The 25489-nt window shown below is 33.9% G+C and overlaps 3 protein-coding genes across 3 annotated transcripts; 1 reads left to right on the top strand and 2 right to left on the bottom strand.

Moving 5' to 3' along the window:
- Positions 1 to 19: 19 nt before the first annotated feature.
- LOC148176092 (uncharacterized) lies at positions 20 to 12057 on the bottom strand. The gene is made up of 3 exons (XM_088034327.1): positions 11967 to 12057; positions 4059 to 4221; positions 20 to 283 (listed from the first exon to the last, which is right to left on the bottom strand). Exons 2-3 carry the CDS (start codon positions 4219 to 4221, stop codon positions 117 to 119), a joined length of 330 nt encoding a protein of 109 aa, XP_087890453.1. The 5' UTR covers positions 11967 to 12057; the 3' UTR covers positions 20 to 116.
- An 8109-nt stretch (positions 12058 to 20166) lies between these two features.
- Positions 20167 to 23661, top strand: Ipp (inositol polyphosphate 1-phosphatase). The gene is made up of 4 exons (XM_088033889.1): positions 20167 to 20457; positions 20501 to 20768; positions 20816 to 20981; positions 23224 to 23661. Exons 1-4 carry the CDS (start codon positions 20260 to 20262, stop codon positions 23633 to 23635), a joined length of 1044 nt encoding a protein of 347 aa, XP_087890015.1. The 5' UTR covers positions 20167 to 20259; the 3' UTR covers positions 23636 to 23661.
- On the bottom strand, positions 23621 to 25468 carry LOC148176090 (venom protease-like). The gene is made up of 5 exons (XM_088033888.1): positions 24712 to 25468; positions 24611 to 24664; positions 24357 to 24564; positions 23883 to 24309; positions 23621 to 23806 (listed from the first exon to the last, which is right to left on the bottom strand). Exons 1-5 carry the CDS (start codon positions 24977 to 24979, stop codon positions 23648 to 23650), a joined length of 1116 nt encoding a protein of 371 aa, XP_087890014.1. The 5' UTR covers positions 24980 to 25468; the 3' UTR covers positions 23621 to 23647.
- Positions 25469 to 25489: the final 21 nt, after the last annotated feature.

The raw sequence follows: 25489 nt of genomic DNA, 5'->3' as shown, positions 1-25489 counted from the left end.
GGCCGTTGTGGGCAATACTGGGCTTGAGGTATTGCACATAGGCCATGACCGATTTTTTGGGCTCTTTACAATAATTGTCTTTGATAATGGTAATTGTCGATGATGCGTTTAACGTTTTAACCCCATCGAAGTGGCTGGCCATGTTGTCGTTCCTTGTTTAGGTTGGTATTACTGCGTATGGGCGTTCTTTGTTTCCCGATGTTTCCAAGGGGACTCCAACGGGATAACATGGTCAGAGCGCGTTTTTGGGAGAATTGGGGGATGAGAAGGTCGTAGTCAGCGTCTGGAAAAAATTGCGAACATTTTTAGTGGTTTCAATGTGATCATTGCGGTCGGTCTCTAATTTTATAATGAATTGGAAGGGTCATTAGCATAACTGGCTGGCGGCGAGAAATGTTACATTTGTCTGATGTTCTTAAGTATTCATTGCTGTATTACTAAAATTAACAGAATTAGAGGGGAAAATAAAACGTTGTGAAAAGTTTTTGGGGATTCTGAAAGTGAAAATTTCTTAAATTTAACATTGTTGCTCTATGAATTCGAAATTTCCTACGCTTAACAATCGTCATGCGACTGTTAAGTTCTCCAAATTTTATTGCGCTGCTGGTAAAACTACTAAAATTAAAAGTTAAAATAAAAAAAAAAATTAAAAAATTTATTCGTTCTATAATGAAAATTTCTAAAATTTGACAACGTTGCTCTATAATTTTGAAATTATTTGTGTCTACCAATCACATCATGAATAGTAAATTCCTACAATTTCATTGTTATGGCTCTAAAACTTCTACAGTTGGAGGTCTAAATAAAAAAAGTGAAAATTTTCCATACACACTAAAGTAAAAATTTCTACAATGTGACGGCATTGCACTAGAATTTTGAAATTTGGTACTTTTAATGACCATACTATGACTAGTAACACCTTTAAATTCCATTGTTTTACGGCCAAAACTACTAGGATTAAAGGTCTAAATTCAAAATTTTGAAAACTTCTTGTGTACTCTGAAAATAAAAATTTCTAAAATTTGACATTGTTGCTCAATAAATTTGAAATTTTCTACGCTCAACTATTCTCATATGAGTAATAATTTCTCTAAATTTTATTACTCCAGTGCTTAAACTACTAAAATTACAAGTCCAAATAAAAAAAATCGAAAAAATTTAGTTCGATTTAAAATAAAAAAATTTAAAATTTGACAATGTTGTTCTATAATTTTAAAATTATTTGTGGTTAGCAATCACATCATGAATATTAACTTCCCGAAATTCCATAGTTCTAGCACTTAAACTTCTGGAGTTAGAGGTCTAAATAACAAAAATTAAAAATGGTTCATTCACTCGAACTTAAAAATTTCTAAAATTTGACGTCATTGCACTAGAATTTTGAAATTTGATAATTTTGATGATCAAACCATGACTAGTAACACCTACAAATTCTATTGTTTAACAGCCAAAACTACTAGTCCTTGAGGTCTAAAATAAAAATTTTGAAAACTTTTTGTGTATTCTGAAAGAAAAAATTTCTTAAATTTGACATTGTTGCTCTATAAATTTAAAAATTTCTACACTTAACAATCCTATCATGAGTGACAATTTTCCAAAATTTCATTGTTCTGGTGCTAAAACTACTAAAGTTAGCTGTTTAAACAAAAAAATTAAAAAAAAATCCTTTTAAAATAAAAATTTCCAACATTTTACAACGTTGCTCTATAATTTTGAAATTACTTGTGTTCAGCAATCACATCATGAATAGTAACTTCCAGAAATTCTATTGTTCTGGCACTAAAACTTCTAGAGATAGAGGTCTATGTAAAAAAAATAAAAATTTCCATTTACTCTAATGTAAAAATTTCTAAAATTTGACGCCATTGCACTAGAATTTTGAAATTTGGTACTTTTAATAACCAAACCAACAATAGTAATACCCCAACATTCTACTGCTATTCGGGCAAAAATACTAGAATTAGAGGTCTAAATTAAAAATTTTGAAAACTTTTTGTGTATTCTGAAAGTAAAAATTTCTTAAATTTGACATTGTGGCTCTATAAATTTTAAAATTTCTACACTTAACAATCCTATCATGAGTGACAATTTTCCAAAATTTCATTGTTCTGGTGCTAAAACTACTAAAGTTAGCTGTTTAAACAAAAAAATTCAAAAAAAATCCTTTTAAAATAAAAATTTCCAACATTTTACAACGTTGCTCTATAATTTTGAAATTACTTGTGTTCAGCAATCACATCATGAATAGTAACTTCCAGAAATTCTATTGTTCTGGCACTAAAACTTCTAGAGATAGAGGTCTATGTAAAAAAATAAAAATTTCCATTTACTCTAATGTAAAAATTTCTAAAATTTGACGCCATTGCACTAGAATTTTGAAATTTGGTACTTTTAATAACCAAACCAACAATAGTAATACCCCAAAATTCTACTGCTATTCGGGCAAAAATACTAGAATTAGAGGTCTAAATTAAAAATTTTGAAAACTTTTTGTGTATTCTGAAAGTAAAAATTTCTAAAATTTGACATTGTTGCTCTATAAATTTAAAAATTTCTACACTTAACAATCCTATCATGAGTGACAATTTTCCAAAATTTTAATGTTCTGGTGCTAAAACTACTAAAGTTAGCTGTTTAAACAAAAAAATTCAAAAAAAAATCCTTTTAAAATAAAAATTTCCAACATTTTACAACGTTGCTCTATAATTTTGAAATTACTTGTGTTCAGCAATCACATCATGAATAGTAACTTCCAGAAATTCTATTGTTCTGGCACTAAAACTTCTAGAGATAGAGGTCTATGTAAAAAAAATAAAAATTTCCATTTACTCTAATGTAAAAATTTCTAAAATTTGACGCCATTGCACTACAATTTTGAAATTTGGTACTTTTACTGAACAAACCATGATTAGTAACATCTCCAAATTCCATTGTTATACGGCCAAAACTACTAGAGTTAAAGATCTAATAAAAAAAATTAAAATTTTTCATTTACTCTAATGTATGAATTTTTAAAATTTGACGGCATTGAACTAGAATTTTGAAATTTGGTACTTTTAATAACCAAACCAACAATAGTAATACCCCAAAATTCTACTGCTATTCGGGCAAAAATACTAGAATTGGAGGTCTAAATTAAAAATTTTGAAAACTTTTTGTGTATTCTGAAAATAAAAATTTCTAAAATTTATCATTGTTGCTCTATAAATTAAATAAATATGACTGGTGACACTTTCAAATTCCATTGCTTGACGGCCAAAACTATTACAATTAAAGGTTTAAATTAAAAAAATTGAATTTTTTCTGAAAAAAAAAATTAAAATTTGGCACCATCGCTCTATAATTTTGAAATTTCTTACGTTTAATGACCAAACATATTTACAATTTGATATAATGGTTATATAATTTTTAAATTTAGTACATTAGTAAAAATAGTAAAAAATAACAAAAATGTTTATTAAAAAGAATTGCAGACTCTAGTGAAAAACTAGTTTTCATTGCAATATTGAATTTTATTTCCACATTTGTACTCATTGCGCTGAAAATGAATTCAAACTCTTACGCTTAATATGAAAATTGTAGCCTTTGATAAAACCGTGAAACATGCTAATTACTCAAAGCATTAAATTGCGAAAATAGAAAAATATCCCGCTAAAATTGTGATCTCATTTTCATTGCGCACGTTTTAATTATGATCTTATTGAAACCACTGGAATTTCAACTCTTTGACAGTTCGGGATTAAAGAACAGGTCTACCAACCCATTTACAATTTCATCGCCTCTCCGAGAAATCCCCAGCTTGAAATCTTTTAATTCCTCCATAAATGCATCTCAGTGTTCGTCCTGACATTCGCAAGCTCCTTTGTATTAACTTATTAAGTCAACGTCTGCAATTAAGCTTATTCAACGCTGACAAAACGTGCTAATTGCCAACACAATACAAATTGTTTATTTTTCCAACAAAAGCTCGCAGGTAAAGCGGCAATTTTCCTGCAATTTCCGCGACGAAATTGTCGCGATTTTTGATGGAAGCGCTAGATTTTAAATGAAATCTTTACCAGGATTGTATAAATTCTGGTGGAAACTCCTTCGGGAAACTCTCTGTGGGAACAACTGTTGGGCTGGAATGGAGATGTCCCAGTACGGCCCATCGATGGGTTCCATGGGTCTGGTCTCGACCATGACGATGTAGAACAGAGTCGTGACTATGATGCGCCACATCTGAAAAAATTTCAGGGCTCATTAGTGTCAAATTGAATCGAGCTTCAGGTGCGAAAGCTTGATTACATAATCCAAATTGGAAGCGTGGCTTTTTGATGTATAATATAGCTTATCCGCTATAGCAGCTAATTTCGCCTTAAAAGCTCTTAACAGATACTAAATGTCGTTAAATTTCTAGATATTTTAACAGTAATTGGAACGAATCTCTTTCAACTCAACAAGTTAATTTAAACGATGGAAAAGGTGAAAGGTCCAACTATTAACGATATCGATTATGGTCTGGTCGTGCTCATAATGCGAGGACTTATTGGGCATTGACAGCATAAAGGGTCTTTGTGTTTGACAGATTGGTTCTTTATTGTTTCCGACCGCGGAAGGACTTTGGGGTTATTTATGTTTTGTTGTTGGCACGAATTACCGACTTGACTCCTAGAATCAAATAAATAATTAAAGGAAGTCGTTAGCTGAGCGAAAACAACAAGAGATTTTACGCCAAGAATGTCGATTTCAGATGTTCAGTCTTTTAAAGTTGGAGAGTCAATATTAAAGTACGAGGTATTGGATTTCACGTTCTAGCTCTAGTTTTATTTGATTTGTTACTGTGATGGTGAGAAGCTAATAAAACACACATTTTATTACTTTGTTTTGAAAAATGAAAGGAAAATGGTGGATGCGCCGGGTGAGTGTGACGTCATAAGCAATTCGAAAAATTATAGCTGCATGGAATGACGTAGATCGTCTTTTAAAGTCAAACCAGGACCGGCTTCTTGCCTTTAAGGCCTATTTTACCAGACTTTTCTTCATTTCTGAGACTGATAGAAGCTGTTAAAACTTGATAATAAATTCAAAATTTCTTTTTTGAACTTCAATCGCGGATATTTTTGGATTTGAATAACGTACAATAGAAATAAAGACACCGTTGGATTTCTGAGAAGATTTTACGTACAATACAAAAAACTGTATGCAGATAAGAAAAATATTCCACGAGTTACAGCCCAAAACCTGTGTGTCCTTTAACTTTTCTGAGCTGCATAAATTAACTTTTTGCTACAAAAGAGTGACCTCTGGATTAATACCAGGACCGTATTCTTACATTCTGAGACCCAAACAAAACACTTCACTTTACCGTTGTGCGATGTCCGTCCACATTGCAGAGTTAGAGCGCGTTCAAAAATAACAATTAATCAACTAAGTCAAAATTATTTTTGCGTTCAATTGCAGATATCTTTGGAATGGAACAGCGTACAGTCAAAGTAAAGTCACCGTTGAATTTCTGAGACAGCTTTACGTAGAATTCGAAAAACTGTATGAAGATAAGAAGAAAATTCCATGAGTTACAGCCCAAAATAAGTGTGTTGATCAAATTTCCTGAGCTCCATAAATTAATTTTTTGCTACAAAAGAGTGACCTTTGGATTAATACCAGGACCGTATTCTTACATTCTGAGACCCAAACAAAACACTTCACTTTACCGTTGTGCGATGTCCGTCCACATTGCAGAGTTAGAGCGCGTTCAAAAATAACAATTAATCAACTGAGTCAAAAATTGTTTTTGCGTTCAATCGCAAATATTTTTGCAATGGAACAGCGTACAAGTAAAGTAAAGTCTCCGTTGGATTTATGAGACAGTTTTACGTAGAATTCAAAAAACTGTATGAAGATAAGAAGAAAATTCTATGAGTTACAGCCCAAAATCAGTGTTGAGCAAATTTTCTGAGCTCCATAAATTAATTTTTTGCTACAAAAGAGTGACCTTTGGATTTATACCAGGACCGTATTCTTACATTCTTAGACCCAAAAAAGACACTTCACTTTACCGTTCTGCGATATCCGTTCTCATTGCAGAGTTAGAGCGCGTTCAAAACTAACAATTAATCAACTGAGTCAAAAGTTGTTTTAGCCGTTCAATCGCAGATATCTTTGGAATGTTTTAGCAAACAATAAAAATAAAAATTCCGTTGGATTTCTGAGACGATTTTACGTAAAATACAGAAAACTGTATAAAGATAAGGAGAAAATTTCACGACCTACAGCCCAAAATCTGTATATCTACCAAATTTTCTGAGCTCCATGAATTAATTTTTTTGGCTGCAAGAGTGATCTTGGGTTTAATGTCAGATCTGGATTTTACATTTTGAGACCTAAAAAAACACTTCACTTTACCGTTTTGCTATATTCGTCTACATTCCGAAATTAAAGCTCGTTCAAACCTAACTACCTAAATCAACTGAGTCAAAAATTGTTTTTGATGTTCATTCGCAAATATCTTTGGAATAAAACAACGTACAATTAAAATAAAGACACTGTTAGATTCCTGAGACAATTTTACGTAAAATACCGAAAGCTGTATGAAAATAAGAAGAAAATTCCACGAGCTACAGCCTAAAATCCGTGTCCACGAAAATTTGTAAGCTGTATGAGATATTTTTTTTTGCTACAAAAGAATGATCTCTGTATTAATGCCAGAGGTAGATTCTACATTTTGAGATCTAAAAATGACACTTTTCTTGATCGCTTTGCAAAATCCAAAGTTAGAGTGCGTTCAAAACTATCAATAAATTTTACCACGCCTAGAAAAATCTTAACAGAAAAGAAAAAACGACAGTGTTAAAATCCTGAGACAATTCTGCGTAAAATGAAGCAAACCTCATGAAGATAGGCGCAGAATTGAAAGAGTTACATTGTAAAGTGTGTGTTCACATTAAATTTTCTGAGAAGAATGAACTCTCTCCGACCGCACTTTGCTTTGAGCAGAACGCTGAAATTATTCCAATTGCTGAAATCCAAACAGTGCAAACAACCGCGACTGTTGAAAATCCCCATTTCTATGCACATCGTAATAGTCGCCGTTGTCAAGTTCCTCCCACTAACTTAAATCTTAATCAGAAAACTTCCCAATATAGACCTCAATTTTCAGTGCGAGTATGAACACCATAAACTGTGTTTTTACGTGCCAGAAATTGGGTTTTCTCAATTAAACGACCGCGCAAATATTAGCTCCGATTATAATAATAAAAAGTCGTAAAAACGAGATAAGATTTTGAATTCTGATGGAGCAATAGCACAGCTCCAGTATTGAGAAGTTTATTGGAAGGAAAGCTATAGAAATCGTTCGTAGGTAAATAAATAATGGAAAATGGGAAATTTTATTTTGCAAGAAGGCGTACAGCTATAAAATACAATGTTTTCGTTTATTATAAAATTCTCATCGATCAACGTTCAATGATTCCGTGTCACACTAAGCCGACAAGTCTCGAAATATTCAATTTGCTCGGATTTCGAAACTGAAGCGTCGAACTTCCTTAATGTGATCAATTACACATCAAAGGGAGGGAAATTTTCTAAATCGATAGGGAAAATTGGGACAAATTGGTGAGAGAAAAAACACACTCCTCCTTGGCACCTTAACTTGTTTCCCGATCCAATTCTAATTAATTATGTTAATTAGAAATTTATTATTCATAGTTCGACACGGCGGTGCGGTTATTGTAATTAATTACGACGCTACAAAATTTATAGATTGCGATTCATTAACTAATTATTGTAATTAAAATCACTACACTTTTTCGTACAAACTTGTGAATTGCTCGTAAAATTCTGCGTTTGAGTTTGTTGAAAGTGTGCGGACCAAAAATAGCAAGTAAATACGCGGATAATCCCTGAAAATCCACGTTTTATTATTCCACCAAACAAAACAGTGAAAGCAATTATAAATAACAATAAATCCAATACTGAGTAAATACGAAACGTCATGGAATGAGCTCTGTGTGTCTTATTAATGCACTTGCAAGTTTTTAGGAGATAAATTATGAATTTCCGCTCGATCTAAATTGATTAAGAAAAAACAAACCGATTCTTCAAGTTGCCACGAGTAATTAACCAGAGTAATGACTTTTTCACGTGACTCATTACACTTGGAAGCTTTATACTCTAATAAAATATATAATACATCAAAATACGTTTATCTCTCGTTTTATTGGAACGGTTTGACTGATCACTCTCATTACCATGTTTGTGTTGGTATCAATAAAAGACTACTATTTAATACACATCAAATCCTTTATTACGCTCTACTCAATCAAACTAATTACAAGAGTACTTGTCGAAACTAATTTACTATTGAAATTGGGGATAAACATGGAAATTGGGTTTTTGTTTGGACGTGTAAAGAATTATTTCGAATGGACGCCCACGCGGGGAAGTTCGAGACAAAAGTTTAAATTCTTTAAGAGGCAAAACAATATTTTTATTGACTTTTTTGCTGCTGGGCAGGGAAATTGCGCACAAATTTGGCTAATTCTAGAAGCGGTTTTTAGATAGTAAATTATTATTTATGGCCGCTTCAAGAGCACACATTTTCATTGATTTAGTTCCGAAGACATATAAAATATTCAAACTGGATAAAGTTAAAGACGCGACATTTCAGTTTTCGCAATTGTAGGTAGAATATTTCATAGACAGTGGCGATGTTTGCTCTAAAGGAGATCGTTTACTAACTTTTATGAAATTCTTACACACTCCGACAGTATCTTTGCTGGTGGCTTTAATTTTTTTATTTGTTTTTTTTTGTAAATGTCTTGATACAAAAAGAATTTAAAACATTTTCGGACCGAAACTATGGTGATATCTCGGTAGTTTTTAAAACCAAATTAAATTAAAAAGTGAAGTATCTTTTTCGGGTCTCAAAATGTAAGAATTCGGTCCTGTCTTTAATCACTCGTTTGTACTAGAAAATTGTATTAAGCTCAGAAAATTGGAGGAAACAGATTTTGTGAACTTTTTATGTTTTTTTCAAACTCGTAGTAGTTTTGATTTCGCAGCACTCAAATTTGGCAGTTTTATTATTTCTAATACTCTGCAGCAATTTAGAACAAACAAGAGAAATTTTAGGAATTTTTATTTCAAAAACGAACTAGAAATGTCTATAAGTTTTTATGAAAACTCGTAAGTGAAGTAATTTTAATGTTACGACATTCAAATTTGGCAGTTTTACTATCTTTAGGACTCTACTCAATTGTGTCAATTTACAGAATTTTAAAACAAGAAGAAAACAAAACAGAAATGTCCAAAAAAATCTTCTAATCCTCGTAACTGTGACAGTTTTAATGTTAGATCGTTCAAATTTCTGTTTTAATGTTTTTGTTATTTTTCTGTGCCAAATTGCAGGTTTTTAGGTCAAGACACTGAATATTAAGAAAATTTTATTTGAAGAACGAACTAGAAATGTTCAAAAATTTCTGTTAAAACTCGTAACTCGTGTAGATTTGATGGTACAACATTCAAATTTGGACATTTTACTGCCTGTTAACATTCCTATTAGCTGTGCCAAATTGCAAAATTTTTGTACAAAAATGAGAGTTTAGAAATTTTTAACAGTAATAAATACCTACTAAAATTATTTTTTGTAATTTGTTGGCACTGGTGATTTTAATCTTAAAACACTCAACACTGGGGTTTTACTGTTTCTAGCACGTTTACTAGTTAGAGACAAATCTAAAGGAAAAATTAAGAAAATGTAGGACTAATTTAGACTAAAGAATCTAGAGCTTTTTCTAATAAAAAAAACGAAAAATTGAAAAATTTATTTAAAAAAAATGTATTTCGGTCATATCTCGTTTTATTTTTAACGCAAACTTGCAAAGTGCGCTCTTAACTCAGAATTTCACGCAGAATCCAAAACTGTACTAATTTTTTATATACGTCCACCAAAAACTAAACTTTTTGCTAAAAATCCAGACTTCTTGATTTGAAAATTAATTTTTTATTTGTCTGAGAATTGTCTCAGGATTTTAACAATGCCGTTATTCCAATTCTTCTAAGTCTAAATTTTTTACTCGATAGATTTATTATTAATTTTACAAGCTCTAACTCTGGAATGTGAACAGATAACGCAAAATGGTGAAGCGAAATGTCTTTTTCAGGTCTAAAATTACATATAAGAATACGGTTCTTATTTTAAGCCAGAAGTCACTCGTATGTATCAAAAAAAAACTCATTAAGCTCAGGAATTTTGGCGGAAACAGATTTTGTGGACAATTTTTAATTTGTACCTCGAGTAGTTTTGATTTCACATTACTTAAATTTGGCAGTTTTACTATTTCTAATACTCTTATTAACTGTACTAAATTTCAAAAGTTTTGAACAAGGAAGAGAAATTTTAGAAATTTTTATTTCAAGAACAAAGTTTCTATGAAAACTCGTAACTCTAGTAATCTTAATGTTACAGCATTCAAATTTGGCAGTTTTACAACTTTTAAGATTCTAATCAATTGTGTTAATTTACAGGATTTTAGAATAAGAAGGAAAAATTTTAGAATTTTTTTTCAATGACGAACCAGCAATGTCCAAAAAATTATTCTAAATCTCGAAACTTCGCCAATTTTATTGTTATTGCGTTCAAATTTGGCAGTTTTATTACTTTCGTTATTCTTCTTAATTGTGCCAAATTGCAGAATTCTAGAACAAGAAACTGAATATTTAGAAATTTTTATTTGAAGAACGAACTAGAAATGTTCAAAAACTTCTGTAAAAACTCGTGTAGTTTTGATGCTACAACATTCAAATTTTTAGGTTTTAGTGTCTGTTAAACTTCTATTAGCGGTGTCAAATTGCAGAATTTTCGTTCACAACTATGAGAGTTTAGAAATTTTTAACGACTAAACCACAAATACTAAAAAGGTTCTTTTAGAAGGTTTTCTGGTGATTTTAATCTTAAAACATTCAAGTTCTGGGGTTTTACTGATTTTAGCACGTTTACTAGTAAGAGACAAATCTAAAGGAAAATTAAGATTAAACAATCTTGCGCTTTCTCTATTAAGAAAGCGTGTTTGAAAATTTATTGTTTTCAAAAAATTCGGTATTTCGGTCAATATCTCGTTTATTTGTCCGGAGTTTGTGCTCATTTAACGCAGAATTTCACGCAGAATCCAAAACTGTGCTAATTTTTCATATAGGTCAACAAATAACTGAATTACGTCCGATTAATTCCGGGTTGTTGCCAGAACGAGATATTTTTATAAAAATATTGATAGAAAAATAAATAAATAAAATCCCGACCGAAACTACGTAAATCTACTTCGGTCGATATCTCGCTTATTTTTAGAGCAAACTTAAATTATAGAATTATTAGTTTACGCGGAATATCACGCAGATTCCAAATCCGTGCTCAAAGTCCACGTACGACGAGAAATAACTGAGTTATGAGCGATTAAAGTTTGGGATAATCTGTTTTTATTTTCGATTTTTTTCTGTTTAGCTAGTCTATTAACTGCGCCAAATTACCGCCTGTTTGGGTAAAAAAATTACAAAAGCACAAATGAAGTTTATCGTCAATTAATTAAATTAATTGTAAATTAACACAAAGGACCGAGTTTAGAAATTTATTAGTTCAATTAATTTAATTAATATTGGAAAATTGGGAGATTCAGTGTGATGCCTGTTAATTAAAAATTTGAATAAAAAGTCTGTCAACTTTTAATTAATTCCAATTAGAAAAACGTTCGATTTGATTATATTAAAAAACATTGAACCCGAAACATTTAAGTGAAATCCAGCACACAATAAATTCACGCACGACCAATTATAATTACCCGTCTAATTACCCTCAGACTCTTAAAAAACCTTTTTTCTCCCCCGCCTCCAAAAGTTAATAAACAACCCTGAAAACCGATTTTCCCGACATTTCGTGATCCACCCTTTTAAAAAATTCACCACCGATATCGAGAACTGAATTTTTCAAAACTTACAATCAATTTTTGAATGCTTCTTTCACCACAAAACCGTCGCTACAACCACTACAGTCGAACACCGGAATGTCACTACCAGCAAGGTACGAAAGCACCTAAATTTCAAAACTTTCGTGATGCTGTGGAATCTAGTTTTGATATAAAAGCACGTTATTTCGTACTTGTTGCATTTCGGAATGTTATCGAAACCGCTTTCCGACACCTGTAGAATGCATCCCCCACACTGAAAGGAAAAGCTCACTTTTTACGTAATTTATTTGGAAAGTTTGGATGATAGGAAATTTGTTTGAATTTAGGGGTTTTGTTTAATAGGGGTTTAAGACCTGCCAATTTCATTCCAGTCGTACCAACTTAAAGAGGTATAAATAGCTTGATGGGTGCGTGCACGACATTTCTCTTTCTTGTCCTTTATGAATACGTAATTTCCTCTTAAGGTTGGCGGAAAAGTTCTTGTGGTGTTTAATATTCCTTTGAAATTACCCGCATCGTTCCAAGAGCCCTCATGAGCTTCAAGCTCAATTAGACGCGGTTTTGTTGCGGTGTGTTGGTACCCCTGCTCTCAAACGTCAAAAAAACAACGCCAACTTCTCTCTTATTTTTAATTAAACAAATCTACAATTATAAGAAACACGAAATTGACGACGATTTTCTGGAAATTTGACATCGCCGCCGATGTGAACCAATCTAAGACGTTCCAGTTGTCTAAAATTGCCACTTCTGTCACTGTTAGGTTATCCCAGCCTACTACTTCTTGGATCCACGATTGGTAGTACCGCACGTCTGTGTAAACCCCCGGGAAGCTCTTATTAGCACATCCTTTGCCATTTGAGACGACTCCGACGAGGCAGTCCTGACAAACGAGGGGTCCTCCAGAATCTCCCTAAAATAGTAACTAGAGTCCACGCTGCTATGTAAATTTTCGAAAATTTTTGGTGTAGAAGACAAATATTACATTTTTTTTCCTTAAGACCAACGAAAAATTGCCAAAATTTTGTACAAAACGCTCCAATTCTTGTACTTCAATACAATCGTGGAAAACTATTTTATTTAACTCGTCGATTAATTGTGCAAAATTACAAATTTGTAGGGCGAAAGGGACAAATTTTATCATTTTTTCCTAAGGACGAACCAAAAATTGCTACAATAACAATTCTGGTAATATCATCTTGGAAAATTATTCTCTTTGACTCGCCTATTAACCATGTCAAATTACACAATAATAGAGCGGAAGGGACAAATTTTACAATTTTTTTCTTAGAGCGAATTAAAAATTGACGAAATTTGGTATAGAAACGTCAATTCTGGTATTTCATCTACATCAATATAATTTTGAAACATTATTTTCTTTAACTTGTCTATTAACTGTGCCAAATTATAGAATTATAGGTCAAAAGGAACAATTTTTTTTTTCTTGGGACGAACCAAAAAGTGACAAAATTTGGTTTAAAAAGCTCTAATTGTGGTACTTTAAAACTTTAGAACATTGTTTTCTTTAACTCGTCTATTTATTGTGCCAAATTACAAATTTATAGAGCGAAAGAGACAAATTTTACAATTTTTTTTCTGGCCATATACCAAAAATTGCCAAAATTTGACGTGAAAAGCTCTAATTCTAATAATTTTAGGGCTACATCAATATAATCTTGGAAAATTACTTTCTTTAGTCCGTTTATTAATTGTGCCAAATTACAAATTTATAGGGCGGATAAGACAAATGTTACAATTTTTTTTCTGGCCACAAACCAAAAATTGCCAAAATTTGACGTCAAATGCTCTAATTCTAGTAATTTTAGGACTACAACATAATCTTGGAAAATCACTTTCTTTAGCTCGTCCATTATTTGTACCAAATTATAAATTTATAGGGCGAAAAAGACAAATTTTACAACTTTTTTTCTTAGAACGAACCAAAAATTGCTACAATTTTATCTAAAAAACTCCAATTCTGGTAATTTTAGAGCTACATCGATATAATCTTGAAAAATTATTCTTTTTAAATTGCCTATTAACTGTGTCTAATTACAGAATTATAGGGCAAAAGGGACATATTTTACATTTGTTTTTCTTGGGACGAACTAAAAAGTGACAAAAGGTTTAAAAAGCTTTAATTCTGGTACTTTAAGAGCTACAACAATATAATTTTGGAAATTTGTTTTCTTTAACTCGACTATTTATCGTGCCAAATTACAAATTCATAGGGCGGATAAGACAAATTTTACAATTTTTTTTTCTGGCCACAAACCAAAAATTGCCAAAATTTGACGTAAAATGCTCCAATTCTAGTAATTTTAGGACTACATCAACAGCTCGTCTATTATTTGTACCAAATTATAAATTTATAGGGCGAAAAAGACAAATTTTACAATTTTTTTTCTTAGAACGAACCAAAAATTGCTACAATTTTATCTAAAAAAACTCCAATTCTGGTAATTTTAGGGCTACATCGATATAATCTTAAAAAATTATTCTTTTTAACTTACCTATTAACCGTGTCAAATTACAGAATTATAGGGCAAAAGAGACATATTTTACATTTGTTTTTCTTGGGACGAACTAAAAAGTGACAAAAGGTTTAAAAAGCTCTAATTCTGGTACTTTAAGGGCTACAACAATATAATTTTGGAAATTTGTTCTCTTTAACTCGGCTATTTATTGTGCCAAAGTACAAATTTATAGGGTAAAAGGGACGGATTTAAAAAAAAAAAATTATCAGGACAAACTAAAAATTGCCAAAATTTGGTTTAAAAAATTCCAATTCTGGTATTTTAAGGGCTACAGCAATATAATTTTGGGAATTTGTTCTCTTTAACTCATCTATTTATTGTGCCAAATTACAAATTTATAAGACAAAAGAGACAAATTTTACATTTTTATTTTTTCTGGACGAACTAAAAATTGCCAAAATTTGAAATTCCAATTCTGGTATTTTAAGGGCTACAGCAATATCATTTTGGGAATTTGTTCTATTTAACTCGTCTATTTATTGTGCCAAATTACAAATTTATAGGGCAAAAGGAACAAATTTTACAATTTTTTTTCTCAGGACGAACTAAAAATTGCCAAAATTTGATCTAAAAAGTTCCAATTCTGGTAATTTAAGGGCTACATCAATATAATTTTATAGAATTATTCTCTTTAACTCGCCTATTAACTGTGCCATATTACCGAATTATAAGACAGAAGAGATAAATTTTACAATTTTTTTTCTTGAAGCGAACCAAAAATTGTCAAAATTTGGTTTTAAAATATCTAATTCTGGTACTTTTAGGGCCATATCAATATATTTTTAAAAAATTATTTCTTTTAACTCGTCTATTAATTGTGCCAAACTATAAATTTATAATTTAACAATTTTACAATTTTTTTTAGGACGGACCAGAAATTACCAAAACTTGGTCTAAAAAGCTCTAATTCTGGTACTTTTAGGACTACATTAATAGAATCTTGGAAAATTATTCTCTTTTTCTCGGCTATTAATTGTGCCAAATTGCAAATTTATTGGGCGGAAGGGACAAATTTTACAAATTTTTCCTTAGAACGAACCAAAAATTGTCAAGATTTGGTCTAAAAAGCTCTAATTCTGAAGCATTTAGGGCTACATCAATATAATTTTCGAAAATTATTCTTTTTAACCCTCCTATTAACTGTGCCAAATTACAAATTTAAAGGGCGGAAGAGACAAATTTTACAATTTTTGTTCTTGGAATAAAATAAATCCATCTAACAAACTTCAAAGTACCGTCCTATGGCTAATTCGATTCTAGCAGAATGAACAGATAATAGCTTCTGCGCATGTCACAGTTGCGTCAAGGTCAAGCGCATCACCTGCCAACTGTTACTAATAAAAATTAGAAGCAACTGCTGCCAACTTTACTTTTTAAAGAGCGGACCGACAGCAATGAGCTCTCGTATAGTCACAAAACTAAACTCCCTAGTAGTACCAACCTGACAGGAATCCGCCGGGCGATAGTCGTTCACCGCACACACGACTCCATCTGCCAACGTGTAATCGATGACGTCATATCGTCTTTGACATTCCTCTCGAGACACCGTGAAGACACTCGTTGTCAAAAGATCACGGCTCACTTGACCTGAATTCTACTCGCAAATCACGCGATCTCACAGTCGTACCAACTTACATAACTCAGTACTCCCCACCCTGAGACGGTACACGAAGTATTGGTTGGTACCACCCCTCCAATTAGGGGAATCCGTCGAATTGTCGCCTCGGTCGGTAAATCAGATTCCAGTTCGATAACGGCAATGTCGTTCGCTAAGTTACCATCGTCGTACTCCGGATGGATGATGATTTTACTCGCGTTTCTGCTGATGGTACTCGGGGTGAGGGCCAGGGGGATTTGCCCGGCGACGATTTTTATAATAAAAGGAGGCCGAACGCCGCCCCAGTTGTAGTAGCAGCAATGGGCGGCGGTTAAAATGTGGCGAGGGGTGATGATGGTACCACCACAGTAATGAGCGTTGCTGTAGGAGAGTCTCAGCGACACCTGAAAGTTAAGAGTTAGGGGGAGTTTTAGGGAGTTTTGGTTACCTGGTACGGGAATTCCCCGGGGTTGGCAATACGGCCGCCTACGATTCTCGGATCTGTGGCGAATGACAGAGGTACCAACAAAGAAAAAATAAGAACGGACATGTTGACGGTGAGAAAAGAAGATAAAAAGTGGTGACCTGTCAGGTGTTAAGTGATAAGGTTTTACAGACTTCATGTCAGAAGTTTAGCACTGATAAGTTATCATCTTTGTTTCTACAATAAAAAGTAAATAAACATTTTATGTTACAGTTTTGACATGTGCAAAGAAATTTTTCTCGTCAGAAAAACCGGCGCCAAACAAATCCAATACGTGAATAAACTAATAAACAAACTTCATTATTTTTTCTCCTCGTTTAATCAGACGTAATTTCAAGCTCCATGTGTCAACAAAATGAAACACGTGAAATATCATTGTCTGCAAATAACATCACATCACATTTCTCGTTCTTCTTTAATTATAATCGAAGCTTTGGAGTTTGAAATGGGTTGGTACTCCTGACACCTTCGCGAAACAATTAACTGCAAAACAAGCCGCAGTGCTACCAACATGATTCAGATTATTCAAGCCTATTGTTGTGAGGGCGTCGTTTAAATTAGTCAAACGAAAGGGGACAAGCTTTATTCATTTCTTCATTCTGGAAAGCTTTTAGGTGATTAGTTTGGGTAAAAATAGGATAATTTGAGAGAAATTAATTGAAATGCGTAAAGTTAATTAATCGGCAGGGGCAGTTTGGGTCTATTGCTGATGATAGATTAAATGGTAATTTAAATTGAGAGTTTTAATTATGGAGGTGGATACCTGGAACTGTTTCATCGAGTTTTATTTTTAGGAAAAACTAAAATTTATTTTTAGGGTTTGGGCTGGTTGCTAAAGTTAGCACTTTAGTTATTAATTAAGGAAAATTGTAAAGCCTAAAAATAGAATACATTTTTAAAAATATTATTTTTGGGACTAAGCAAAATCCTCTAATTCTGCGATTTTCAAAGTGACGGGAATAAATTTTTGCAAGATTAGTCTCTTATATGTATAAGTTTAACAACTGTGCCAAATTACAGAAATATAGGGCAAAAGAGACAAATTACAGTTTTTTTTGTTTGGGACAACCAAAAATTACCAAAATTTGATATTGAAAGCTCTATTTTTGGTACTTTAAGGTCGACAATATTGTATTTCTATAAAATTATTCTCTTTAACTAGTCTACCAACTGGACCAAATTATAGAATTATAGGGCGAAAAGGACAAATATTACAAAATTTTTTTTAGGACGAAACAAGAATTGTCAAAATTTAGTTTTATAAATCCAATTTTAAGAGTTTTAGGACTACATTCTTTTAAACTCGTCTATTAACTGCGCCAAATTACACAATTATGGGGCCAAATGGACAAATTTCACAATTTTTTTTCTTAGGACAATCCAAAAATTACCAAAATTTGATATTAAAAGCTCTATTTTTGGTATTTTAAGGACTGCTTCATTGTATTCCTATAAAATTATCCTCTTTAACTAACCTATCAACTGAGTCAAATTATAGAGTTATAAAGCGAAAGAGACAAATTTTACAATTTTTTTCCAAAAACGAACCAAAAATTGACAAAATTTGGTTTTAAAAGCTTCCATTTTTGTAGTTTTAGGGCTGTATCAATATAGTCTTGGAAAGATATTCTTTTTAACTCGCCTATTAACTCTGTCAAATTACACAATAATAGGACCAAAGGGACAAATTTCACAATTTTTTTTAGGACAATCCAAAAATTACTAAAATTTGATATTGAAAGCTTTATTTTTGTTTTTTTAACGGCTAGATCATTGTATTTCTATAAAATTATTCTATTTAACTAACCTACCAACTGTGCCAAATTATAAAATTTTAGGCCAAAAGAGATACAAGTGTTTTTCCAAAAACAAACAAAAAATAGTCTAAATTTGGTTTAAAAAGCTCCAATTTTAGTCGTTTTTGGGCTAAATTAATATAATTTTAGAAAAATGTTCTTTATAACTCGCCTATTATAGGGCCAAAGGGACAAATTTTACAATTTTTTTTTTCAAGGACGAACCAAAAATTGTAAAAATTTGGTTTTAAAAGCTCCAATTTTAGAAGTTTTAGGGCTACATCAATTTAATCTTGGAAAAACATTTTTTAACTCGCTTATTAATTGTATTAAGTTATACAATTGTAGGGCCAAAGGGGCAAATTTTTTTATTTTTTTTTAGGACGAACCAAAAATTGCCAAAATTTGGTTTTAAAAGTTCCAACTTTAATAGTTTTAAGGCTATAGAGATACAATTTTAGAAAATTACTCTTTTTAACTCGTCTATTCACTATGCCAAATTACACATTTTTAGGGCCGAAGGGCCAAATTTTACAAAAAATTTCTTAGGATCAATAAAAAACTTTGGTATTAAAAGCTTTAAGTTTCGAATTATTGAAGCGAGAGGACTGTCATTTTGGGAGACAATTTTCCATAATTGGTCTATAAACTGTGTTAAATTACCAAATTATAGGACAGAAGGGACTAATTTAAAAAGTTTTTTTTCCTTAAGGCAAACCAAAAATTCCCAAAAGATGATATTAAAAGCTCCAAATCTCGTATTTTTAGGACTAACAATATAATTTTGAAAAATTATTATCTTCAACTATGCCAAATTACACAATTATAAAGCCAAAGAGACGAATTTTACAAAAAAAAAATCTAGGATCAATCAAAAATTGTAAAACTTTGGCATTGAAAGCTCTAATCGTATTTTTGGAGCGATAGGATTGTAATTTTGGGAGATAATTTTCCATAGCTGGGCTATGAACTGTGGCAAATTACAAAATTGTAGGGCAGAAGGGACAAATTCTACGAATTTTTTTTCTTAGGACAAACCAAAAATTGACAAAATTTCGTATTGAAAGCCTTAACAATGTAATTTTGAAAAAAAGATTCTTTTTAACTCGCCTATTAACTGTGCCAAGTTACACAATTTTCGGGCGGAAGGGCCAACTTTTACCATTTTTGTATTTCGTAAAACCAAAAATTGCTCAAATTTGACTTTCAAATCTCTAATTCTGGTACTTTAAGAGTCAACTATGTAATTTTGAAAAATTATTTTCTTTAATTATTCTATAAAGTCTGCCAAATTATAAAATTATAAGACGGTTTTTTCTTAAAACGTATCAAAAATTGCCAAAATTTTTAATTAAAGTCTGTAATTTTGCTATTTTTTAGAGCTACAGCGGTAAAATTTTGACACATTATTTCTTTAACTGGTCTGTCAATTGTGCCAAATTACACAATCGTAGTTTGATAATTTTTTGAGGCAAATAAAAATAATTCAAAGCCTTTGACCGACAAAAAAACCGCAGTGCATCATCAAAACTGCAGGATCGGATTAGGAAAAATAAAGCCCGAAATCTTCTAATGTGATTGTTCCCTCCAATCAGAGCCGTTGCGCTCGCGCGTCATTCTAAAACCCACCCAAGCCCCAAACCCATATCGCCACCCAGTTCCTGCTGAAACCATGACGTCATTCCTGCTCATGCACCCAAATAAAATTCAAGATGAAATCAATTATCAATCACACTTTACCATTCAAAAACAAGTTCTATTAGCAGGAACGACTTTACCCGACCAATTTAATCAATACAATTCGGCGAAATTCGTAGCAGGAAATGTCAGCAGGAAAATCGTTGTGAGCGCGCAGTAAAACAGCCAAACAATAACAACAATCGCGTAATTAAATAACAAATTCGGTGAGGTTATGGATTTGTTAAAAGAACTGATAATCGTCTCGGAAAAAGCAGCGAATGTCGCGAGATTATGCAGACAGAACGAGCACTTATTTCAACTACTGATCCAGAAAAAAAGTGATGATGCTAATCCAAGATTTGTTGAAGATTTCAAGACTTTGGCTGATGTCTTAATCCAGGAATTAGTCAAACATGACGTGGGAAAAAAAGTGAGTTTGATCCCTCTAAAGAGTGAGTTAGAACATTTCTTAGTTTCCAGAACTGGAGGATTCCATCTTCGGCGAAGAAAACAACACTTTCAGTAACCGCTTAGGTGAAACCATCACAGTGGAAGTGAAAAAAACTCGCCAGGAGACGGCGCAACTTCTTCAGATTGTTCTGAACGAGGACACTCGCGCCGCGGAATTGTTAGCCGAAGAAGTTCATCGCGAGGTATTTTTAGACTCCGTTAAGACAACGACACCGACTCAGCATTGCAGTGTTAAATTAGAAGATTTGGGGATTTGGATTGACCCCATCGGTGCGTTTTTACCCTCAACCCCCATTTTTTTACCCTTGGAATTTTAGATTCAACAGCCGAATACATTAACGGAATTGAAGAAATTGATCGCTCTGGAATTAGCATAAGTGGATTAAAATGTGTGACGGTGCTTATCGGAGCTTATGATAAAAAGACAGGGCTTCCGGTTATGGGGGTGGTAAACCAACCCTTCGTCGATTTTAGTGGAGGAAAGTGAGTATTTTGGGACGGCTGTATATGAGGCAACGCTTATAAATAGACGCGGTGGTAATTATAGGATTTGAGATGAACGGAAATAAGTTGTTATTGAAATAATTTTGTTGTGTTTGCGTTGGAGTGTCAAGGTAAACAAGAAAAAAAGTTTGACAGTCAAAGTCAGGGACGGTGCGCAAAAAATGTTATCAACAAAATGGAGCGCCGACAAATCCGTAATTTTGGATCTTTGGCTTTGATATTTGGCGCACTTAATAAGCATGTCATAATTAGTGGTCGGATGAAATTTCAAAAATGTAGATCTTCGAATACCAAAGTTATGGCACTTGGACCGAAATTGAACGAATTTTTAGCTTATTCATTTTTCATGCGTTCTAAAATCTGTCGCTCCGACTTTACAGTTATGAAATTTGGCACACCTCTTAAGCATGTCATAGTTGATAAGCGTGCCAAATCTTGTACATCTGCGACTGTTGGCACCAGAATTATGGCACTCGGACTAAAATGACGGATTTTCCGGTCTAACTAATATAGAGCGCTGCAAAATTTGTAATTTTAGATGTTAAGTTTTGAGATTTGGCATACATAATAAGCATGTCACAGTAAATAGAAGTGTTGAATTTCAAACATTTTGGCTTATCAACACTAAACTTATGGCACTTTGACTAAAATGCTGACAAATGTTTCGCTTAGTTATTCCTTCTAAAGTTTCACTCATTCTAAAATCTTTCGCTTTGGATTTACAGTTAGGAAATTTGGCACACTTGTTAAGCATGTCATAGTTTGTAATCGTGCCAAATCTTGTGGGTGTGAGCTTATTACAACTAAAATTATGGCACTCGGATGCTATTTTTTTCAACTTATTTATTCCTCCTAAGTTTTATGCATTCAAAAATCTGTCGTGTTGGCTTCACAGTCTTGGAATTTGGCACACTGATTAAGCATTTCATATTTAGTAAGCGTGCCCAATTTTGTCGGTCTGCGTCTTTTAACACCAGAATTATGGCACTAGGACAAAAATGACGGAATTTTCGGTATAATAAAAATTAGAATGCTGCAAAATCTGTAATTTTAAATGATTGGTTTTGATATTTGGCATACTAAATAAGCATAATAACCGACGTGCTGAATTTCAAATATGTAGACCCACGAATACCAACGTTATAGCACTTGGACCGAAATAAAACTAATTTTTAGCTTATTCATTCCTTCTTAAAGTTTCATGCATTCTAAAATCGGTCGCTGTGACTTCACAGTCTCGGAATTTGGCACACTGAATAGGCATGTCATATTTAGGAAACGTGCCAAATCTTGTTGATCTGCGTATTTTAATGCCAGAATTATGGCACTCGGACTAAAATGACGGATTTTTTGGTCTAACTAGAAATAAAATGCCGCAAAATGTGTAATTTTAGATCGTCAGATTTGATATTTAGCACACTTAATAATTATATTGTAGTTAAGAAACGTGCCAAATTTCAAAGATCTATGAATACCAAAGTTATAGCACCTGGACCAAATTACTGATTTTTTTTCTTAATAATTTTCTAGCTCTACAGTTGTGAAATTTGGCACACTTATTAAGGCTGTCATAGTTGGTAAACTTGTCAAATTTTGTGGGTCTACGTGTTTTGGCACCAAAATTATGGCACTCGGACTAAAATGACGAATTATTCAGTATAACTAAAAATTAAGCGCCGTGAAATGTGCAATTTTACAGATTTGGTGTTGAAATTTGGCACACTTAATAACCATTTCACAGTTAATAGACGTGCTAAATTTAAAAAATGTAGACTTATGACTACCAAAGTTATAGCAGTTAGACCAAAGTGCTGGCGAATTTTTACCTTATTAATTCCTTCTAAAGTTCCGTGAGTTCTGGAATCTGTCGCTTTAACTTTACTCTTACGAAATTTGGCACCCTTCTTAAACATGTCATAGTTAATAAACGTACCAAATTTTGTCGATCTGCGTCTGTTGGCACCGCAATTATGGCACTTGGACCAAAATGACGCATTTTTTAGTCTAACTAAAAATAAAGCACTGCGAAATCTGTAATTTTAGATCGTCAGTTTTGATATTTGGCACGCTTATTAAATATGCCACAGTTGATTGACGTGTCAAAATTCAAAGATGTAAATCTATGAATACCAAAGTTATGGCACTAAAAGTAAAACACCTAAGATTCTTCTTCATACTAGAAATGTAGCTTAGTAAAACCGTCTTCTTCGTGTTTTTCAAGCTGGTCAGGGGCGTGCTTCTGGGCGCACCCTCAGCAATCGTCCCTCCCCCCGAAAACTCCCCAAACCCGCTGCATCTGTGTCAGCAGCAGCGAAAACCAAGAAGTCATCACCAAACTCAAAGAAGCCGACTTTCATATAGTCGAAGCTTCAGGAGCCGGTTACAAGATCCTCACTGTTATAACAGGTCTAGCCGACGCCTATGTCCTCACCAAAGACTCTACTTTTAAATGGGACACGTGTGGTCCTCAAGCCATCTTAAGAGCCCAAGGAGGAGACCTCGTGATTTACACTTCCGCCACTGCTAACGATATCAGAAGTGTTAACTATAAAGAAAACCGATGTAACCGTGGAGGAATCATCGCCTTCAAGGATGAAGAAGTGTTAAAAGACATCATCAATTGTTTATCTTAACTTTATTATAAATTATTGAGGCCAAACGATTTGTTCGATCCACGGGACGTAGTAAGAGACTCTGGTATACACAGCGGGGCTGTTGGCGACACCGCAGGCCTTCCCGAAGGATGTGATACCGACTAAGTACAAAACGTCGTCACGGATCTGAAGGGGGCCCCCAGAATCCCCCTAAAAAAAAAAAAAAGTTTAGGCAACCCAACATACACACTGTATTGTGTGTTGTATAACTAATAAAAATTCGTACCTGGCATGTGTCTTTCTCTTCCTGGTAACTCCCAGCGCAGATCTGGGACTCGTCGATGATCCCTCGAGATAACGACTCCGCAGCCACATCCTGATAATTCCTCTGACACGCATCATTAGGGAAATACTCCAAGTCGACTTTCATGAGAATGTCGCTCTGGGAACCCCCGAGCTCTGTCCTCCCCCAACCCGTAGCTATAAAATCAGTGTTAGGGAGGTTCCTGTTGACCTCCACGCAAATCGGGGCGATGTAGTCACTGAACTGAACGGGGCGCTCAAGGCGAAGAAGAGCAATGTCGTTGTATTGAGACGGGGGGCGGTACTGGGGGTGGACGTAGCGTTGCGCAATTGCGAAGTCTTGGGGGTTGGCGTCGTCGGAGACGCTTTGCAGGTCGAGCTCCCCCAGGCGGACGCGGATTAAGTCGCCCCTGTGAAAATCTACCGTTTATTGGAACCGCCCCCGGTGAAAACTTACAGGTTTGAAGTGATGAGGCAATGCGCCGCCGTCACCACGAACTGCTCGCTGATGAGGCTGCCGCCGCACAACCACTCGACTTTCTCCGGTCTTCCGTAGCCGAGAATTGCCATATGGGGGAACTCCTTCCCTGCAGACGCCGTCCCTCCGAAGACGTACGTCATGATGGTGGATCTCTTGTTGACGATGTGCTTGTACTCTTCACATTCTGCAAAAATGGTAAGAAATGGCGGGATGAGTTTCATGGTACTCACTTCCTGCGGCTCCTCCTGTGGACACCGGCGCCGGAGTGGGTATGGGCACTGGCACTAAAAAAAACATTAGAAGGTAACTACGTGCAGAAAAACCTTCTTACAGATGGTGATGGGTGGTACGATGGGTGGACTGGTTGGAAACGGTACCGGGGGAACCACCGGTCGCGGGGTTGCATTCGGCGTCACGATTCTCTGGAGCATGGGACAACAAACGGACCCATCGCCACACTGGCTGGTTGATGATGGGCAAAAATGTGGTTGTAAACACTTCCCCGGGTCTCCTTCACTGGTGGTACAGAAACTCGCCCCATTTATTTGTGTAACGAGGGTGAAAAGTGCAGATAGAACGACCCAGACTGTCGGTACCATGGCTGGAGCTTGAATGAAAAATTCGCTGGAGGTTTTTAAGAGCACTAAGCGTGGAGAACGGAAATATTTATTTATAACGATGGAATTTTGTGCAGAAAATTAGATTTAATTTGTATATCCGATGATTTTGTTAGCGCTGGGTCATTTTATTGTAAATGTTGAGAATTATGGGCGTCCTTATTTAGGTTCGAGTTAATGGTAATTGTGGGGATTTACGATGAGTGTTGAAATTTTGGGTCAACAAGAGATAAATGTTTTGTGGGAAATTATTATGGGCAAATTCGCGTTGTTCGGGGAAATGGGTCAGTTTTATTTAATTTTGGGGGAATTTGATGACTCTTTTGATGTCACTATTGCGCAACTTTATTCGGAGGCTCTGAAATTGCGATGAGTGGCAGCCCTGAATGCACCTCTCGGCGTTTTTGACAGATCGCTCGTTTTGGAGGCAGTTGGTAGCCCTGACTATTTTTCAGTTTTCCCATGTAGAAGTTAGCTGTCTTTAAGTCTCTA

This window comes from Gnatocerus cornutus, chromosome 4 (genome assembly GCF_029298725.1).
Source record: "Gnatocerus cornutus isolate USDA-ARS CGAHR chromosome 4, icGnaCorn1.1, whole genome shotgun sequence".
Lineage (NCBI taxonomy): Eukaryota > Metazoa > Arthropoda > Insecta > Coleoptera > Tenebrionidae > Gnatocerus > Gnatocerus cornutus.
The sequence above is the reverse complement of the archived record's forward strand: the minus strand, read 5'-3'. Positions and strand labels throughout refer to the sequence as shown.

Excerpts from the sequence above, each read along its gene's own strand:
- LOC148176092 (XM_088034327.1), bottom strand. The coding sequence starts at position 4,221 with ATGTGGCGCATCATAGTCACGACTCTGTTCTACATCGTCATGGTCGAG. Across the intron at positions 284-4,058 it reads CCAGAATTTATACAATCCTG|ACGCTGACTACGACCTTCTC; the intron begins GTAAAGATTTCA and ends AATTTTTTCCAG.
- Ipp (XM_088033889.1), top strand. The coding sequence starts at position 20,260 with ATGGATTTGTTAAAAGAACTGATAATCGTCTCGGAAAAAGCAGCGAAT. Across the intron at positions 20,458-20,500 it reads AACATGACGTGGGAAAAAAA|TTTCCAGAACTGGAGGATTC; the intron begins GTGAGTTTGATC and ends AACATTTCTTAG. Across the intron at positions 20,769-20,815 it reads GATTTGGATTGACCCCATCG|ATTCAACAGCCGAATACATT; the intron begins GTGCGTTTTTAC and ends TTGGAATTTTAG.
- LOC148176090 (XM_088033888.1), bottom strand. The coding sequence starts at position 24,979 with ATGGTACCGACAGTCTGGGTCGTTCTATCTGCACTTTTCACCCTCGTT. Across the intron at positions 24,565-24,610 it reads CACAGGAGGAGCCGCAGGAA|AATGTGAAGAGTACAAGCAC; the intron begins GTGAGTACCATG and ends CCATTTTTGCAG. Across the intron at positions 24,310-24,356 it reads TGCCTCATCACTTCAAACCT|GGGCGACTTAATCCGCGTCC; the intron begins GTAAGTTTTCAC and ends AGATTTTCACAG.